Source organism: Grammomys surdaster, unplaced genomic scaffold, assembly GCF_004785775.1.
Source record: "Grammomys surdaster isolate TR1022 unplaced genomic scaffold, NIH_TR_1.0 125612, whole genome shotgun sequence".
Classification (NCBI taxonomy): Eukaryota; Metazoa; Chordata; class Mammalia; order Rodentia; family Muridae; genus Grammomys; species Grammomys surdaster.
In genome coordinates, this window is record NW_021620455.1 from 1,923,855 (window position 1) to 1,943,739 (window position 19,885).

Consider the following 19,885-nt stretch of genomic DNA (forward strand, 5'->3'; position numbering starts at 1 on the left):
TCGTAGAGCAGGCTACAAAGAGCGATATTATCTCAAAAGGAAGAAAAAAAATGTGCCTAGATTTTAAGTTTAAATTTCTAGGCCAATTCCCCACCATGGAGAAGCCACATCTTCACTGCCAGCAGCCCAAATTTTGGGTATGCTAGGCCAGCTGTCATCTTCCATGGTATATCCTCAAACCTGAAATATTTGGAATGTAGTGAAAAATCTCCAGATTGGGAATGGAGAGATGGCTTGGAGGTTAAGAGTGATTGCTGCTATTGCACAGGACTGAAGTTCAATTCTCAGCACCCAGTCAAACTACTCAAAGCACCTGTAATTCCAGGTCCAGAGGATCCGCAAACACATGGCATAGACACTTCAAATAAAAAAATATAAATAAAGTTGAGTCTTTTTGTTGTTGTTTTTCCTGTCTTACCATGTAGTGCTGGCTCTGGAATCCACCAGGCTGGTCTCACACACTGAGAGCCACTTGCCTGCCTCTGCCTCTCTGGTGCTGGGATAAAAAGTGTTCACCACTACAACATAAGCACAAATAAAAAAAAAAAAAAAACGGATAACATCTTTCCAAAATAAGAAAAAAAAAAAAAAGGAAAATATCTTCAGATTACTCAAAAGAACTTCACATAAGCTCAGGAATCCTGAGAATGAGGCAGCACTCGGCCAACCCCAACACAGCGCTTCTGCTCGCTACTGAGTGCTCCGAGTCAGGCGCATGTGCAGTCGCACACGGAACCCAGGTACGCCGGAACCCTAGGAATAGAGCCGGGCCCCGGCGGAGGCGGTCCGTCTGCGAACTCTTCCGACACCAGCGACATGAGGCTGTGGCCGCAGGCATGGAGTGCTGTCGGGGGCGCTTGGCGCGAGTGCTTCCCTCTGCAAGGTCACGATGTAGCACGCTGGTTCCCCGGCCACATGGCCAAGGGTGAGGCCAGCAGGGGCTGCAGGCGGCACGGGCGCCGGTCCTGGCGGTCCCTTTGTTCGCCTTCCTGGCATCGGGTTGGAGAGCTGTTTTGTGCTTGATACTTTGAGTCGCACTGAGTGGTCCCTTGAAGTTACAAGCATGCTGATGTCTGAGTTTATAGGTCACAACTTGGCCCCAGGTAGCCGTTGACGTAGTACGGCCCCGGACTGCTGGTTGCTGTGGTCTTGGCTGCTACTACCATGTGAGATTATATAGTGTGTGACAGAAAGGCGCCAGGAGTGTGAGTGGGCAGGTGCCAGTTGCGGGGCGGAGCCTCAGTGTTTTTGTGCGTTGAGGTTATTAAGTCAGCACAGTATCAGGAACTTCCTGATCAAGACCATTATATGTGAAGTGTTCCTCCCAGAACCATCTGGGGCACCCCGGAACTTGGCTCAGATTGCTGCCTCCTCTATCCCTGTGTGTGCTGATGGGTTCTCAAATGTATTCTCTTAGGAGAACTTAAATTTGCCCTCTTTGGCTGTGCCCTTAGTGCCCTTCTCTATCTTCTAGGACTAAAGAAGATGCAGAGCAGTCTGAAGTCTGTGGATTGTGTTATCGAGGTTCATGACGCCCGGATATCCTTTTACGTTGTAGGGTAGCACCTCTGCTTGACTGTAAAGGCAGAAGCAGGATGCTTTCCTGGTTCCTCTCCATCTCCTTTGGGCAGTCTAGGCTGTTCTGCCTCTGGTCCAGTCATATGTCTACAGCTGTGTCAGCTTCTTTTGTAATTACTGCGACATAAAGCAGTGTTTTCCAATTCTCATTACACACCAGAGTTCCTTGAAGGCTTTTACATCAATAGCTAGGCCTGTTTTAGATCAGAATCTCGGGGTGGGGTCTAGACTGGGCGTTTTTATTTTTAAGCTCCCATCTGATACATTATTTGTCTCAGCCTCTGGTTTACTTTGATATTTTTAGGGGTAAATTATGAAACCTGCCATTAATTAAATGGTCCTGCCAACCTGGGTTTTCCTCTTGTCCTTAAGTGAAGAATTGGCAAGTCATGCTCATGTCCATTGACACATGCTTCTCAGATCATTTTGTTGCATTTAAACTGTGTTTGGCTTCTGTTGGCATGTGAGTTCTTCCTCATTCTGCTTACTTAGCTTTAGAAGAGCATGGAGATGTCAGACCACCAGGTCCCTGGAACAGCTGGTGGTGGGCGTAGGGACCTGCTGCCACTGGTGGGAGTTTCTGGAAATAGTAATGGAGAATAGGAACTATTTCAGCCTTCAGAGTTGGAACTTTAGCAACAGTACATCTGGTGTATTTGTTTTAGGCTACGTATGTCTACTCACCTACTATCAAATGCTGCCAGATGTGACATCACCACCACCATCACTACCACCACCATCATCATCATCACCACCACCACCATCACCACCACCATCATCACCACCACCATCATCATCGCCACCACCGCCACCATCACCACCATCATTACCACCACCACCACCATCACCACCACCACCACCACCATCATCATCACCATCATTATTGAGATAGGGTCTCAGAGTGTAGTGTTGGCTGGCCTGGAGCACACTATGTAGACCAGGATGGCCTGGAACTCACATAGATCTGTGTGCTAGGAGTAAAGTTATGCCCACCATTCCTGCCTGTATTGATTGTTAAAAAGTAAAACATTGTTATTTTCCAGCATATATGATGAGAGGACTGTTCTCCTTTAGTCTCTGGAACACTTAACTGAGTCTAGGATGTGGCAGCAGGTCTGTGCTAGATAGTGGTTTCTGTAGCATTTTAGGAGAGGAGCCTGGAGACTTGGAATGGATTGGTCAGCTGTGAAGTACCATCTAGATGGAGGTAGCAGCTTAACTGGGTGCCAGATGAAATAGGCAGAGGCCTTAGGACTTGTGAACTAGTTCCTACTGGAGGGATAAAGGGGCAGAATGTAGAGATAAGAAGCCCCATCTTGCTTGTGTTAGAGTCACATGGTGGAGTCCCACATCAGTCTGGGGTAGCTGAGGATAGCTGTGGGAAGCAGCATCTCCAGCGAGGATGGGTGGTGCTCGAGGTTATCTGGGTAGGATTTCACAGGAGTCAGTTTCTTAGGTGTTCCGGCCATTTCACTCTACATTTAAGTTCCTTGGCATCCAAACAGTGACTTCTCTTTGAACTTTGGTTTTGTTCTTTCCACCATCTGCTTGGGAAATAGGTGACAATGCCTTGCCTGACTTGCACCCGTCACAAGCTGCAACATGAGGGTTGGCCTCCCAAGTGTGGGGGTAGGAAGATGAGTTGTATGATCACACTTGCTCTGAGATGGGCTTCTTCCTTTGGCTTTAGCTCCTGGTGGAATAACCACTGGTAAAGCTCTGTAGGGATTATGCCTTAACATCATCAACACATCCCATTTTCAGGTCGAAACCCTCTGTTCCAAGAGCTACTTGGTCTGAAGCCACATTTGCTTGTCCTTAACAAAATGGACTTGGCGGATCTTACAGAGCAGCAGGTGAGTGCCTCTTTACTGATGCCAGCAGCAGTGTGACAGAGCCGCAGACACAGAGGAGGTCTGTTATGCCCCCAGGTAGCCTATACTTTAAAACAGCTCCTGGCTTTGATGGAGACATCTGGCCTGGCTTTTTAGCAACAGCTGTTTCTCTCAGTATGAAGGAAATGCCCAAATGCTCAAGATGGGCACACCCCCTTGTGGGAAGTGGGTTGGTGTGTTGTGAGACTCCTGGTGGCCACTGTAGCCACTTTGTACCCTCAACCTTTCTGATGGATGCTCTGTCCACTATGTCCCTTGTGGGCACATGTGACCACTGAAGCAAAGGGACTGAGTACATTTTACTTAGCTCTAACTAACTGGGAGATGCACAGAACTGATGTACATAGCCCAGAGTTCACTTGTGGCAGCTGCAGTGTCCCTAGCTGACTATGTACCCAGTCTGATCTCAGGTTTTCTGGCGCTCGTTGCTTTCTGCACACCTTGTGTTCTGGGAACTGGAAGGGCTGGGTGTGGAACTGGGATATGAAAAGCCCAAAGTACCTAACAGTGTTTAGCACAATGGTTCTCATTTTCTTAATGATGCGACCCTTTAATACAGTTCCTCACATTGTGGTGACCCCAAACTATAAAATTACTCCATTGCTACTTCATAACTGTAATTTTGCTACTGTTAGGGACTGTAAATATCTGTGTTTTCTGAGGGTCTTAGGTGGCACCTGTGGTCATTCGAACCTTAAAGGGATCGTAATCCACAGGTTGAGAATCACTGCTCTAAATCCAGGCAGAATTGGGTCCCAGGGCAGTGTATTTTTTCTACATGGCCTGAAAGTAAAAAGTGAAGTCAGAGAATGCTATTGAAGTCTTGACTTTACTTTTTATCACTGTGTTGTCAAATCCTTTGGAAAGAGGAATGTCAGAGCCTTGAATTCAAGCCAGATTTTAGAAAGTTGTTAATGACGCAGACATTTTTCCTTTACTGAAGATCCACAGCTCTTATGAAAGGTCGGGAGGATATCCAGGGCGGTTCCCAATGGCGGCACCTTCCTCGAGGCTTCGAGAGCTGATCTCCAGCGCCGCTTGTTACACACAAGCTTCTCGCTTCTGCATTGTGTCTTTTTTTTTTTTTTTTTTTTTTTTTTTTTTTTTTTTTTTTTTTTTAATAGTTAAGTGGCTTCCCCTGGTTTTTATTAGTTGAGATTTGAGCTGTTTAGGATTGCTTCAGAACTTCACATGCTAGTCTATACAGACTGGCGTATACTGCCCTCTACTGGGCAGACATAGGTTTCCAAAGGACCTTAGGCCCCACACCCACAGCCTGTACTAGAGAGACGTTTGAGAACAGAGATCAGTATGTTTCTGTCATGGCTAGTACCATTTTTATTTCCCTCAAAGATTTATTTGTTTTTGTGTATGAGTGTTTTGCCTGTATATATGTATGTATGTGCGATATACATGTGTGCCTGGTGCTCACAGGGGCCAGAAGAGGGATCCCCTGGTATTGGAATTGTGACTTGTATAGGTGCTGGGAACCAAACTTGCAAGAGCAGCCAGTGCTCTTAACCTTTCAGCCACCTTCCCAGCCCCCTCGAGGCAAGTATCTTAATTATATCATATGTGACGAATAACTGAAAACTGACAGCATTAGTGAATTACTTTTTGCTTATTTAAGTGTTTACTATGCTTTGTGGTTAGTAATGACAAAACACAATCGTGAGTTGCAACACATATTGATAGATGTGAATATAAAGTAAGTATGTATACTGATTATATTGAATATTAAACCTAATGACCCTATGTCAGCTCTAATGTACTTTTGGCACAACTTATTTTCTATAATCAGATTGAGTTCAATACCATTTCAGTTAACAGTGAAGTCCCATGCTGGACATGGTAGCACACCCCTTTTATGCTAAAACATGGGAAGCAGAGGCAGGCAGATCTCTATGAGATCCAGGACAGCTTGGTCTACATAGTGAATTCCAGGCCAGCCAAGGCTACATAGTGAAAACTTGCTTCAGTTTTCCCTCCTCTTCCCAAGGGGGTCTTATATGATAGAGGACATGAAAGTGATGGATTCCTCAGAGAAGCCAGCACTGGTGAACTTGGTGCTGAAGAGGCTTCCAAGTGACCTGGTCAGTCCCACTTTATCCCAGGAGCACTGAAGTCCCTGTGAGCAGGCCATGTCCCGTCGTGTTCTCGCTGGCAGAGCCTGAGGTACACACACAGCACGGCTATGCCTGCCCTAGGGCTCTTCCTGCTGTCTCCGTTAAGAGTCCCTCTCCTCAGAGCTGAGGCTCTTTGCTGTGTTTGCTGGCATCCACTTCTCGTTGCTGGGCTCCCAGAGTTGAAGCTGTTGTGGAGCAGAGTGCGCCTACAGCGTCTTCTCAAGCTTCTAGCCTTACTTTTTTTTTTTTTTTTAAAATCTGTTTTTGAGACAGGGTCTCACTCTGTAATCCTTGCTGGCCTGGAATGTGTTGTGTCAGGACAGGGTGACCTCAAATTCACAGAGATCCACATGTGTCTGCCTTCTGAGTGCTAGGATTAAAGGCAGGTGTCACCAGGCCAACCAGATTCGTTTTTAAAAAAACATGTTGGTTGTTTTTGGTTTTCTGTTTTACATTTATCATTCATTTACTTCGTGTGGGGGTATGCGTGTGTCATGGCATACATTTGGAGGTCAGAGGACAACATGGAGATGTCAGTTCTTTTCTTCCACTGTGGGGATTGAACTCAGGTTGTCAGCTTAGCATCAAGTACCTCTACTAGCTGAGCCATCTCATTGGCCCCAAGCTCAGAAGCTTGAGTTTTATTTATCACACCATATATACGTCCATATAAAATATATAATGTGTATATATGTGTGTGTATGTTTGAGTGTTTACTTGCTGTTGTTTGTTAATCTTTGTTTTTATTTTTTGTAAATGGGTGTTTTGCTTGCTTCTGTGTTTATGCACCACACTTATGCTGTGCCTGTGGAGGTCAGAAGAAGGCACTAAATCCCCTGGGACTGGAGTTACAGACTATTGTTAGCTGCCAGGAGGGTGCTGGAAATCAAACCTGGTCCTATGGAAGCGTAGCCAGTGCGCTTAACTGCTGAGCCATCTCTCCTGCCCTGATCTCTCTCTCACACACACATTTTAATTTTTAATTTATTTTAGACAGGGTCTTTCTGTGTAGTACTGGGATTAAAGGCATGTACCACCATTCCTGGCATACCATTCATATTTAATTTAGTATTTACATTTTAATTCTATTTAGTATTAAAATAGAAATGTGTCTTTCAGAAAATTGTCCAGCATTTAGAAGAAAAAGGCCTGAAAAATGTTATTTTTACGAACTGTGTAAAGGATGACAACATCAAGCAGGTAAATCTCTGTATATGTTAGTGGCTAAACATTTGGGATAAGATCCTGGACTTGGCTTTAGCTGCTCAGGGCACAGGATCTCCGGGGCTGCCTATTTCCTGTGCCCACAATCTGAGTGGGCTTTGAGGGAGTCTGCTGGGGTTCTAAGTAATCAAAGCCTTTTGAAGAACCAGTAACTTATCTTCCCAGTTGTTTTCATGGAACCCCATGAGCTGATGTGTGGAATGTCTAGTAGGTAGCTATACTTGCTGTAAGAAGAGCCCTCCGAGGTAGCCACATTCCTGTGTCGTGTGTGTGTGTGTGTGTGTGTGTGTGTGTGTGTGTGTGTGTGTATGTGTTGAGTTGGGAGTGGGTGGAGGAATCCCAGTTAGCTGTGGCTGTTGAACAGTTGGATGCCCATGATCTGGATGTGTGGTGAGGTATGTGTGTGAGGTCTCTACCTAAGCAAGGGGTCAGTATAAGGACAGGTTCACTGACCCTGTTATTTGGATGTGGGTCGGTGAGGGATGTATGACCAGAAGATGTGGCCTGTTTGTTACAGATTGTCCCAAAAGTCACGGAACTGATCAGGTGCAGCTACCGCTACCACCGAGCAGAGGTTGGTGGGGCACAGTGCTGGGGGTGGGTATGTGGAGTTACCCAGTCCCTTCCTGACTGCCCTTCTGAGCCTTCTTTAATACAGAAGACTGGGCTGTGTCCCAGCCAGGGCCAGCCTTTGTTTTTACTGTTCTTTAGTGGAAAACGCTGGGCTCACCCTGCTGGTCAGCACAGGGCCTTCATGTTGATGTCCTTTTCCCCTGGGCTGTGGCTTCACAACCTGCGTGGAATAAAGTTGACACTCTTCTGCTTCTACAGAACCCAGAATACTGCATCATGGTGGTCGGTGTCCCCAATGTAGGCAAATCCTCCCTCATTAACTCCCTGAGGCGGCAGCACCTCAGGACAGGTAGGTAATATCTGCTGTTGACTTCCACTCCTAGAGGGCAGTGGAAGAGTGTGGCCAGCCCTATGTTGCTTTGTGGCATTTCTTCCATATCTTGTGGCCTAGTTCGTTAGGTAAAAGGACAATTCATGGTCTGATGGTGGTCTGTGTGGTGAACAGCCCTTGGCTACTCAGTGTGTACTCACTGTGCTCTCACACACTCTTGACATTGTATGTATTTTAGACTTTGGGATAAATTTATATTGGGTTCATTTTTTTGCACCAACTGTACAGTCTTTATTAACTTTATTATTATTATTTTTTAACAAAGCCAAATGTGGTGGCACATGCCTTTAATCCCAGCTCTTGGGAAGCAGAGGCAGAGAGGCAGAAGCCCTGTCTCCAAAACACAATACAAGACTACAACAACAAAACCCATTTATAGTGTAAAGGCCAACAGTTGTAAATCATGTTGTATCATTTTAGAAAGGGGCTGTTTGGGTGTTACTTGGAGAGCTGTCACAATCATTTAATTTTTTAAGCTTCTTTTCCTTTAAGTGTGCATCTTCTTTGTTTAGGGGTATGAAGTTTGTTTATAGGGTCGTGTCGGCATCGCCACTACCCAAACTTTAAATTACCTGAGACCCAAACTTCAAGCATATCATCCTGTTTTTTGCCCCAGTGCCTGGCAGCCCTGTTCTGTTTCTGTCCAACTGTGTCAATAGAGTGCTAGGACTGGCTTGTCTCAGTAGAATGATCTAGGTTTGGTTCTGTTGGGATTTTATCAGCAGTTCCTTTCTCCATAGGTACAAGTTACTCCACGGTCTATTCTTATTCCTCTGGTCATTAATGATGGACACTTTTATCCTTTTATTTCTGTGGTGGTTTGAAAGTGAATAGTTAGCTTCCCAGGGGTACTCTGGGCTGGGTCCCATGCCAGGCAACCACAGTGTTGGGATCAAGGATGGTGCTGGCCTGCCTGCTGTGGGTAGTGCTGTAGAGTAGGGGAGTCCAGGAGAGGCTTTGAGGTAGAGGAGTAGCTCTGGTATATGACCTTTACATCAGGGTGTACCTTTCTACACTGGGAAGTGAGCTCTGGATATTTGTCAGCCCTTGGCCACTGTGACTAGCTTTTGAAAACCTTTGCTATGTGTTCTTTGAGACTGAGTAAGGAACAAATTATAATTTGACAAACTTACTGACCTCTGGGTTTCCAGTTTGCTTGTCAGATATGTTAGTGAAATACCTTTTGTTCCTTGTCCTATTGCTGTATGTAACTATTTGATGGACTCTTTGTGTCTTTTCAGGAAAAGCTGCCAGAGTGGGTGGTCTGCCAGGAATCACAAGAGCTGTGACATCCAGAATCCAGGTAGGGTCCTTGGTAGCTGAGCCCAGAGCTCTGTCCAGAGCTTTGCAGGCTCTGCTGAGTCTAGCTTCACTGAGCATGGCATTGGCTTTGCCTCTGACCTCCTTCCTTTCCCTCCCCTCATGTTCCTGCCAGTGCTGCTCTGTCCCTATGGACATCCATCAGAAAGGCAGCCTTCTTCCCAGAGCCACACTCATGTATTCCTTTTTATTTTCCATGGACCTTGGGCTTTTATTTGTTCTTCAGATTAAGCAGAAACTATACCCTATGAGGCTTCTAAACTGCAGTGCAAAGGACAACCTATGTGGTGGGTTTATCCAGAGGCCTGCCTCAGAGTCTCTGGCAATGATTTGGCTGTTGGGCACAGGCTCCCTGACTTGATCCACCTTCTGCTGCACAGGTATGCGAGCGTCCACTGATGTTCTTGCTGGATACTCCTGGGGTGCTGGCTCCTCGGATTGAAAGTGTGGAGACAGGCCTGAAGCTGGCCCTGTGTGGTAAGCCTCTGCCCCATTGCTGACCTTAACTGTCCCCTAGGCAGGTGGACTTGTTACTCCCTTCACCCTTCCTGATACCAGATGCTTTGCACAGTTTTGAGAGGGATACTAGCTCACAGCATGCATGTGCTGGCTACCATTCTGCCCTGTGGTAGGGGTAGACAGAGAGGTCATGCTTGGGTCCCATGCCATATAGGAAGAAGGACAGCTGTGAGCCAACCTGCCGGGAGGTTCCTTAGCTTGAGGCCTTCTGCCTTCAACTGGGGCAGTCAGGCTTGGTGAGGCATAGATGCCCACTGTACCATGGGCTTGCATTAGCTGCTTGTCTTGCAGGAACTGTGTTGGACCACCTTGTTGGGGAAGAGATGATGGCTGATTATCTCCTTTATACCCTCAACAGGCATGGATTATTTGGGTGAGTGGCAGTGGGTATGGGGGTTGCAGCTCCCTGCCTGCTCATTCTGTCTAGGTATGATTTTAGAAATATGTCATTAAGGTATGTGTGTGATTTGATAAGTTTTGATATATGACCACATCATATTGTCACCAAAGAATATCGGACATGCTGAGTGTGGTGGTCCATGTCCCAAATCCTAGTACTTGTGATGCTCGAGAGAGGGGATCAGACATTTGAGACCAGCTGGGCTACATATGCATCCTGACCCTTGTTCACTCTGTCGCTTTCCTAAGCCCCTGTGGGTGAGTGAAGAAGATGAGCATTATGTCAGTGAAGTTCCACAGGAAACCCCCTCTCTCACCCGGCTTCCCTTCCTGGGCAGCGCGAGTGTTCTGAGTCTCCCATGCTCTACATGCCTTTTGGTGGCTCGGCTCATTGTCTGTCACCCAGATATCCTGCACTTGGCTTATCTCGTCACCCTGGTGGACATGGGGTGTGTGTAGTTCTTGGCTGCTATAAACAAAGCTTCTGGAAATGTTCATGTATAGTCTTAACTCATTGTGGGTTTCTTCTTGTCTTGGGTAAAATGCAGGAGAATGTCTGAGCCACTCGGTAATGGTGAGCTTTAGTGTCCTACAGAACTGCCGAGCTGTTCTCCAGAGCGTTGACCTGTGCCATACACTACCTAGCAGAGAACAGGGGTCCATGCTTTTCTGAATCCTCTTTACACTTGTGACTAGTCTTTTATTTTATACTTTTGGGTTAATGATTTTATTTAGTGTATATGAATTTTGCCTGCCTGCATGTCTGTATACCATGTACATGCGACACCTGTAGAGGAGGGCATCACATTTCCTAGCCCTGGCATGATAGACAGTTGTGAGCAGTCATGTGGGTGCTGAGCCTCTAAGCCAGATCCTCTGCAGGAGCAGCAGTGCTCTTAGCCTCTGTCCGTCTCAGCCCTGACCACACAGTCTGCAGTGTTTGGTATACATTCCTACTAGTGTGATGCTGAACAACCTTTCTTGTGTCTATGTGGCCATCAATGTGTCTTCTCTGGGAAAATGTCCATTAAATATTTTTCTCATTTAATAATTTTATTTTGGGATTGGAGAGATGGCTGGATGATGGTCTGTTCTTCCAGAGGTCCTGAGTTCAGTTCTCAGCAACCCATGGTGGCTCACAACCATCTGTAATGGGATCAATGCCCTCTTCTGGTGTGTCTGAAGAGAGCAACACTGTACTCAGATAAAGTAAAAAAAATAAATCTCCTAGAAAAATAAAATAAAAATTTTATTTTATATGTGTGATTGTTTTACCTGGTGCCTATGGAGGCCAGAAAAGGGTATCCAGTCCCCCAAAACTGTTATTACTATTGGTTGTGAGCCATCTTGTGGGCACTTGGAATTGAACCCAGATTCTCTAGAAGAACAGTAAGTGCTCTTAACCACTGAGCTATCTCTCCAGACCACCATCCCTTTTTGTTTTTAAGACAGGGTCTCCTACATAGCCCAGGCAGCTCACAAAGATCTGTTGGCCTCTGCCTTCTGCATGTGAGATTAAAGGCATGTACCACCATATTTGGCCTTCTCTCTCCCCTCTCCCCCGGCCCCTCTCTTTTGATGCTGGGGATTGAACTTGGGACTGAATACAGCAAGTATATGTTCTGCTACTGAGCTACCTCCCAACCCATTTTCTTATTTTTAAATTGCACCACATTACCTGTTCTTAGTGATAAGGTCTATACAAAGGTTTTCAGTAGTCTAGGCTTGCCTTTTCTTCTGTTAATACTGTAAGTTTTGGAAGTCTGACTTAGTAACAGTATTCTTTATAATGGTGCTGCTTCATATAGAAATATGCCTGGCCTGAGGCCACAGAATTTTGTCTTTCCTTGGAGAGTGGCAGCTTAGGTTCCACATGTAGGTATAGGACCCTCCTCCACTATGCATTAGCATATGCTTAGTGTATGGTGCAACTGTGAGTTCTTAATGTTGCACATGGATGACTAGTTGTCCAGAAATTTTTATTGAAGACTTCTTCACTAAATTGTCCTTCTGCCTTTGTTGGAAATCCATGTTGTATGTGTGTCTATCTGTGGACACTTCTGTCTTGGTGAGGGGTGCCAGGCATTTGAATTTTACATTGATAGGTCTTTACTTTTCTGTAAGAATCTGTGAGCCTTGTTCTAGAGCACTAAATTGCCTGGAAGTAATCTGATCCTCCCAGGAACCCAGGAGCTGGCTCATTTGAGATGTGGGTGAGTGCGAATCCTTCTCAGGCTTGGAGCCTCAGAAGTCTGACCTGAGCTGTGTGCTTCCAGGTATGTGCAGCACTATGCCCTGGCCAATGCCTGTGACCAAATAGAGTGGGTGCTGAAGAACATGGCTATCAAGCTGGGGAAGACACGGAAAGTGAAGGTTCTCACAGGCACAGGTGAGTGAGGCTGCATGGTATGGCATGAGGCCCTTATTCTGTCTTCTGTTGGGACTCTTGGCTCCTTGTGGGGACAGGAGTGAGACACAGAAGGAAATCTGTGGGCAGAGCACTATGGGACTTTCTAGGGAGAAAGGACTTTGTAGTATAGGCTTCAGAGGGTGGTCCTAGCTCTGGACAGTGCTGAGTGGGTATGATACCTGTGTTCTTTCTAGACATGTCCTGTTCCCTAGATTTCAGATGATGCCTTAGTGGTCTCTCAGGGCTGGGCTGTCTTAGGGCCCCCTTTCTCATCAGATCCTCTGTCCTCAGGTAATGTCAATGTTATCCAGCCGGATTATGTCATGGCAGCCCGAGACTTCCTCCGGACCTTCCGCAGTGGGCTGTTGGGCCAGGTGATGCTGGACCGTGATGTTATACCTGCTTGTTGATGACATTAACCCCTGGACTGGCTGGCTGGATTATGGTCTCCTGTGTACTCTGTAGGACTACAGCTGGAGTGTTTAATGCTTAGAACTATTCTTCCAATTCAAGAAACTCTCTGTGCTGGCACCTGAGACTCAGGCCCCAGCTCCAAAGGGCACTATATTCTCTTGTCTACTAGAGTCTGGTCAGTCCTGGATACTATCATCAGGCCCCAGGAGTCCTGCATATGTGGCTTGGTCAGGAGGCTTTCTCAGTCTCAAGAAGAGATTAGTGTTATCTCAGAGGAGTCTAAGTTATACTCTGTAATTTAAAAAAGATGGGTTAAAAGGCCCACTTTTTTAAAAGAAAAATCTCTCTCTGGCTTCTCTTATTTTATTTTACTTTATTTATCTTTTTGTCATTTTCAGACAAGTTTTCATTATGTGGCTTGGGCTGGTCTCAAATACATTTCCCCTGCCTTAGCCTCTTACAGGTGTGTGCCATGACACCCAGTGAAAAGACCTATTTTATGATGGCTTTTTCATTGTGTACTTAGTATGTTGAGCCCATAAGTTAAATCACCCTTCCACCAATGAATGCTGGGGATTAGTAGATTAGGGGACTGGGGTTCCTAAGTCAGATTTTCAAGTGTCTCAAAGTTCTGCAGTGAGGGAGAAGCTTGTTACCAGCAGAGGGCTTTATTTCACAACGAACTCCTCACTGATAAAGTGCGCAGACAGACAGGAGGTTTACAGCAGTGAAGTCCAGGAGTGTCCTCCCCTCTTACACTTCAGGGCCTGTACCACAGGAGGCCTTCTGCTGTAGGCTCAACTTTGTACAGGCCAGAAGATTACTGGAAGGGGATCATGTCTAGCCATTGAAACCATGGTGGCTACAGGAGCAGTGCAGAGGGCATGGACCAGCATGGCTGACCTCCATGTACCTGTACTCACCTAGAAGATGTTGCTGCCAGCAGCTTGCTGTCTAAAAAGAAAAGGCAAGGAGTTGGTTGATACAGATGGAAGTGCTGCTGGGCCAGCTGGGCTGTCCTTGCTCAGTAGTTCTAGTCTCTTCTGTTCAGTATTGGCCTGGGCTTTTCACAGTTGCTGGACCCAGTGCTTGGATGCTCAGCAGGGTCTCTGCTTCTTGTGGATGGCTGATAGCAGGGGCTAGCCTTCCACTGTTGTCTCTTGCTATGGCTGCAGTATAGTAAGTCTCCTCTGAGATTCTCCATCAGCATCTATAGTTCCTGCTAGTGGAGAAGGTATTCAGAGTTGTGTGGCTGTGTCAAATGCTGAACACTCTGGAGAAGTCAGATTGGTGAATGTGAAATAATCATTAAAAAGTGATATGTTGATAATGCCATAATGCCAAGAACTAGCACATGGTATTCTGTGGTACATGAGGGTCTGGTCCATATAGTCCATCCTCATGGATGTTAGACAAGTTGAAGGGGCTCTGGTGGTTCTCCCTATACCAGACTTGATGCATCAGCACCTGTCTTTGAGGACCATAGTGGGCTTGGCCCTTAGCTTGCTGGTCTTGGTAGTTTTGAGCTTGGTCTATTAGGGACAGAGGAGCAGTTGGGTTGACTGTGCCTAAGAGCACCGGCAGTGTGAATGCAGGGAGTTGCATTCTGCAGCTTGTTGGCCAAGAAAATGCTTGGCTAGGGCCCTGCCAATAGCCTTGAAACCTGTATACTAACCAGAGGTATGCTGAGCTAGCATTGTATATATAGACTGAGTCCCGAGACACATTACTCTATTTGGCAAAGATGTGCTAGAGAGCCCTGAAACAGCAAGAAGCCAGTCTGCTCAAAGGTAGATTCTTGTGAGGACTATAATGTATCTCTTTGAGGCCACTCAGCACATCAGCTCTGTTCTCAGGATGGATATGGATGGTCAGAAAACTAGTAGCATTAACCCATGCTCACAGCCTGCTGAGGCTGGTTCTTCTGTGTCTGTTAGCTTTCTTCTGGAAGCAGTGGACCTGAAGAACTGCTGCCCCCTCCACTGTGCAGTCTGCCAGCTGTCAGTTGTGCCATGATCTGTCTCACCTCCAGTTCATCCATTTCCAAGGGAGGGGTCTCCCAATATGAAGTGCTGACATCCACTGGAACTGGTAATCTTGCAGTTTGAGTTATATAAAAAGAAGCCCCCAGCAGGACTGGTTTTGTACCCGTGACCCTCACTTGTGAACCTAAAGTTCAAATGGAACGGAATGTTTTTGAAAGTGGATTCAAAACCCCTACCCTCAGTGGATTTTAGGAACAGTTAAGTGGACCTTATGGCCAAGTGGCTTCAAGTGGAAAACCCTTCTGACACAAGGTCTCTTAGGCAGTCTGCCAGGAAGAAACATACTACTACCTTGGCTTTGGTAGCATGTTGTATGGAACCACAGTGGGTGTCCTGGGATGGATATTTTCCTGCTCTGGATGCTTCTGAGCTATGACATCATTAGGACCTGCTCTGGGCAGGTGGTTAGCACCTGACATTTCTCACACTGCAGTCCAAGTGAATGCTCTCTTAAGTCCAGAGGGAAGTGGTTTTCTCCCCCTGCTTCCATGGGAGGAGGCCCAAGGTCTTTGGGGCTTTGGTGGCAGAATCAGACAGGCCCACCCGAGGATCGCTTCTTCTTGGTGGCCAGCATTGTTAATGTTCTTGTGTCGGGGTGGGCAAGCAGACAGGCATGCCTGCTTGGGCAACTCAGGAGAGTCGAGGGCAGCCTGCCTCTCTGGTAGTAGAGCTGCTAGTTCCTGCCTAAGTGGAAGACCGGGAGACTGGGATGGGCAAGAGAGTAAACTGTATCCACAAATTCCAAGAGGCCTTATGGGCCCAGAACTGGGCTGGGGAATTATAGTCAGCAAAAATGAAGTGGCCTCCTGCCCAGGGAGTCATTAGAGTGGGCCCTAGGGGCCTTAAGACAAACTAGGAGCTAGACCTGAGATGGAGCTTAGCCTGGTCTAGGGCCGAAGCAGTTCTAGGGCACCAAGGGTGCCTCCTAGAAGCAGACAAATACGTGGATTGTGCACGGACCCTGAGCCGGAAGTCCAAGCCCAGTAGCTGTAGACTCCTCGGTCGGTCCCGTTGCCTCCCATTGCCCCGTTCTCATCGTCCTCCAGGCCTAGCTCTCCTGGCCCTGAAGTCCTCCTCCAGCCAGAGCCGGTGGCAAGGCCCGCAGCCACACCCGCCGCAGCCCCTGCTGCTGCCCCTGCAGCCGCTACTCGCAGAGAGGAGCTGTAACGGGGCGCCGGCCTTACGCGCACTCTTGATGTCCCGCGCGCACCTCCGCGCACCCCCCGGGCACTGCCTCGGGCGCCTCCACGGCCACCCTTGGCCAAACAGCTGTCACAGAGGAAGGCGGCGGCCAGCAGCAGAGCCCAGCACGTGGCAGCAGTCCAGTTCATCCTACAGGACAGAATCTGCGAGAAGAGGGTGGAAGGGGCTTCAGCTTCTGTGCAGGGGTGGAGCTTGGCTTAGAGCCAGGGCAAGAGGGTATCAAGGTCTGGGAATAGGCTCATCTGGACCTGGGAACACCGACATCAGCCTCTGGTTTTGTGGTAATCTGATAGAGGGCTCCCAGCATCTTGGAGGACATTGGGCTCAGGGTTGGGGAAGGGCTCTTTAACCCCTAGCACCAGGACTTTGGTTTTGGGTTTCTGCTGTATAACCGGGTGGAGATGGAGTCGTGGGGAAAGGATTCAACAACAGGGCTGCCGTTTTACTATTGTGATAAGGTGGAGATGGGTCCCAGAATGGGGTTTGCGGAGCTCCTGCGGTGGAGCCCAGGCCTTGAGGGTTGGGGCACAAATAACCCCGCTCTGCACACGAGTCTCTGGAAGGGGATGGATTAGTGTGTGAAGGACTCTAGTTTGGAATCCAGAGCCCTTTGTACACCCGGATTATGGTTAGAGTGGACGGCCTTGTCACTTTTGTTCTGGCATCTGGATCTCTGGATGCCTTCCTAGAGTCTGTCAGTCATTGGCTATGGCTGAATGCACTGGGCGAGAGCGGGGTCAGAATCCAGATTAGCAATTCCTTGCAACGCAAACAACAAACAACGTTGGGCGAAATGCTGGGCAGGCCCAGACCCAGGGTAACTATTTCTCTTCCCCGCCCCGGCTCCACCATTTTTGAGTTGCTCAGGTCAGCAGCCTGGGCAGGTAAACCGATCAGGATGGGTTGGGGCTGGCCGTGGACCAGCAGTCTGGGTGGTGACTCCATCCTTCACAGATCCTCTCCCCCGCCCCCCTCCTTTCCAGCATCACTGGGTTCATCCACTTCCCCTACTTACTGGTCACAAGTCTAGGTCGGATGAGCGATTTAGAGGCCGTGGCCGGCCAAGCGGAAAGGTGCGGCGGCGAGAACCCTTTTCCATAGGCAGAGCTCACGACTGGATTTTGCTGAAGCTTCCGCCTGAAGATTAGGGGCGGGCAGCCGCGGAGGCTCAGCCCCGGGAGACGCGAAGGGAGGAGATACTGAAAGCTCAGAAAAGCAAAGCCCCAGCCCTTCTCGTTGCCCGGCCCCCATCCTCGCTGCACTGCATCTAGCATCCTCCCGTCCCATCCCCACCCCCACCTCCACCTCCCCAGCCCCACCACCCTCCAGCCCTGCCCAAAATCTCTTTTCCCTATGTCCACTAGTCCCAACACCCAGGACATACAGTGTGTTCTTGTTCACGGCCTCTTCCTCTTCATTCTCCCTACTTGCTCACCGCGTCAATTCTTACGGTTCTTACGAATTATCTACCTCCTTTCCCATTCTTCTGATGGAACCTCAGCTCCAGTTACTCCTCTTCGCCAGCTGTAAGGACCACTGGGCAGCCTTTCTAAGCATGTGGGGCATCCAACATCCTGCCAGATGGCCCTCTGGGCAGTTTGATCTCCAGCCATGTGGATCCCAATAACACTAGATCTTTGTTGATCTGACCTCCCTGAACCTTCTGAAAATAGGTCCCTGAAGACCCAATCCCCCTTTATTTTCAAGCTGATTGGTTGCAGTGTCTCCCTGCCTTTGTAGGGTAAGTGTATATATAACCTCAGCTCCAGACAGTCACGAGGGGTTTCGTCTGCACCAGACTTGCTTTCTAAGGCCCAAGAGTACAGTCAGAGCTGCCGGGAGTGACCCTGTACTGGCTGAGGCCTGTTTTGGAGCCTCAAGGGTGGAAACAAGACCTGGAGAGGAAGGGGTATTTACTGTATGGAGCTCTTCTCATTGAGGCCACTGTGGTTTTGAGCTTTCTTTTATTGTGAAGTTGAAAAGCCTCCCATTCCTAGCCCAAAGGCTGGTGGATGCCCCATTTAGTTTAGTCAGGGAGAACTCCCAGGTGTTCTTTTGCTTCCCTGCTTCAGGTTAAAATGTGAAGGGAAAAAAAAAACAACAAAAAAAAAACCCAAAACAAAACAAAAAACCAGTGTCTTAGACATTCAAAGCCCACCGCAAAACACAAGAACAAGGCCAAGGCATAAAAACCTAACCCAAGAGGTTTGAGAACCCAGAGGGAAATTTAAAACAGTAACGAGGTATAAAAACCTAACTCAAGAGGTTTGAGGTCCCAGAGGGAAACTTAAAACAGTAACGAGGTATAAAAACTTAACCTAAGAGGTTTAAGGATCCAGAGAGAAACCTAAAACAGTAACATGTGCGCTCGCAGGCGACACACACACACACTCAGAATGCCCAGAGCAGACACTTTGTTGACGACTAAAAAGGATGCTGTAAAAAAGGAATACAAGCAACTAGAAAGGAATTTTTTGATCAAAGCATTTTTGTTCCTGGGGGTGGGAGAGAAGAAGAGATGCTTGGATTACAAAGCAAAGGCCGAATCCTGCAAGAGACAAAGACCTTGAAACAAACGGTCATCCACCCAGGTTCTACACCCAGAGGGTGTTCTAAAGAGAGCAGAGAAGAGGCTCAGAGACATAGTAGGAAACACCAAACACCAAGGAGGGATGGCTTTCCACTGGAACAGGCTGCAAGGTGCACATGGGGGGCAAGAATAGCATTTAGGACTTGGTATTTGAATAGACACAGAAGTTCTTAAAATATTAGTTAAAAAATGCTTTCGGGGCATTAGAAAGTGTTATCACAGAGTCCAAATCTGCCTATACATGCTCTTGCTTGATGGACGAAGGAAGAAAAGCAGCCATAACTGCCTCAGAAGAGGAGAACAAAGCATTTGACCCCCCCCCCCCCATTTATAGGGATTGGGGGGAGCCTAGAAAACTAGCCTTGGAAGTGAATGATTTACTTGAGATAGACTGTGTTAAGCCCTGCAGCAAATAGGCCTCATGTAGAGCCTTTTGGGATGATCCACCATGTTTGGTTGTGTGGTACTGCGGATAGAACCCAGAGCTTTGTGCAAGTGAGGCAGGCATTTTACAAAGAGAGCTGCATCCCTAGCCCTAAACCGGTTGTGCTGATCAAAAAAGTATAGAAAAGCGAAACAAACAAACAAACAAACAAACAAACGAGTACGTCAGGGGCTGGAGAGATGACTCAGCAGTTAAGAGTTTTACTGCTCTGGAAGAAAACCCAGGATTGATTTTCAGCACCCACCTTAGAGGTTCACAACTGCCTGTAAATCTAGTTCCAGGCTGACAGGTCTACATAAACTTACACAGCCACACATACGTTAAAGAAAAAATTAAAAAACATACACTATGAGAACTGTACTTAGCGGTTAGAAACACTTACTGCTCAACCACGAGGACCAGAGTTTAGCCCCAGGATCTACATCAAGCAGCTCACAATCTCTTGTAACTCCAGCTCTGAGGGATCGAACACCCTCTTCTGGCCTCTATGGGCATTTTTACACATATGTACACATATACACGTGCATGCACACACACACCACAAAGAAATTATCTTAAAGAGAGGGGAAGGGGAATGTACTGATTTTTTTTTTTTTTAAAGAGGACAGGGTTCTCCTCCTTTCAGAGGTCAGTCATACGGAGAGCAATGAAAGATGCTGACCTATGCTGACCTGCTCTTCTGAGGCCACCTGGGCTCACATCATCCGGTGAGAGTAGAGGTTGTATGGGCCGGGTGCTGTATGTCTTAACTGT

At 47.4% G+C, this 19,885-nt stretch overlaps 2 protein-coding genes across 2 annotated transcripts; one reads left to right on the top strand and one right to left on the bottom strand.

Annotated features, from left to right (window-relative positions):
• Positions 1–721: 721 nt before the first annotated feature.
• Positions 722–14,193, top strand: Mtg1 (mitochondrial ribosome associated GTPase 1). Its single transcript, XM_028787144.1, has 11 exons — positions 722–925; positions 1,475–1,539; positions 3,330–3,434; positions 6,719–6,799; positions 7,341–7,397; positions 7,655–7,745; positions 9,029–9,090; positions 9,488–9,584; positions 9,918–9,999; positions 12,302–12,414; positions 12,727–14,193. Exons 1-11 carry the CDS (start codon positions 817–819, stop codon positions 12,843–12,845), a joined length of 981 nt encoding a protein of 326 aa, XP_028642977.1. The 5' UTR covers positions 722–816; the 3' UTR covers positions 12,846–14,193.
• Positions 13,213–17,223, bottom strand: Sprn (shadow of prion protein). The gene is made up of 2 exons (XM_028787145.1): positions 17,113–17,223; positions 13,213–16,240 (listed from the first exon to the last, which is right to left on the bottom strand). Exon 2 carries the CDS (start codon positions 16,223–16,225, stop codon positions 15,782–15,784), a length of 444 nt encoding a protein of 147 aa, XP_028642978.1. The 5' UTR covers positions 16,226–16,240; positions 17,113–17,223; the 3' UTR covers positions 13,213–15,781.
• Positions 17,224–19,885: the final 2,662 nt, after the last annotated feature.

Bases quoted from the DNA above. Each gene is read 5' to 3' on its own strand.
- Mtg1 (XM_028787144.1), top strand. From the start codon at position 817: ATGAGGCTGTGGCCGCAGGCATGGAGTGCTGTCGGGGGCGCTTGGCGC. The intron at 926-1,474 runs GTGAGGCCAGCA...TCTATCTTCTAG, and splicing joins CCCCGGCCACATGGCCAAGG to GACTAAAGAAGATGCAGAGC. The intron at 6,800-7,340 runs GTAAATCTCTGT...TGTTTGTTACAG, and splicing joins AGGATGACAACATCAAGCAG to ATTGTCCCAAAAGTCACGGA.
- Sprn (XM_028787145.1), bottom strand. From the start codon at position 16,225: ATGAACTGGACTGCTGCCACGTGCTGGGCTCTGCTGCTGGCCGCCGCC.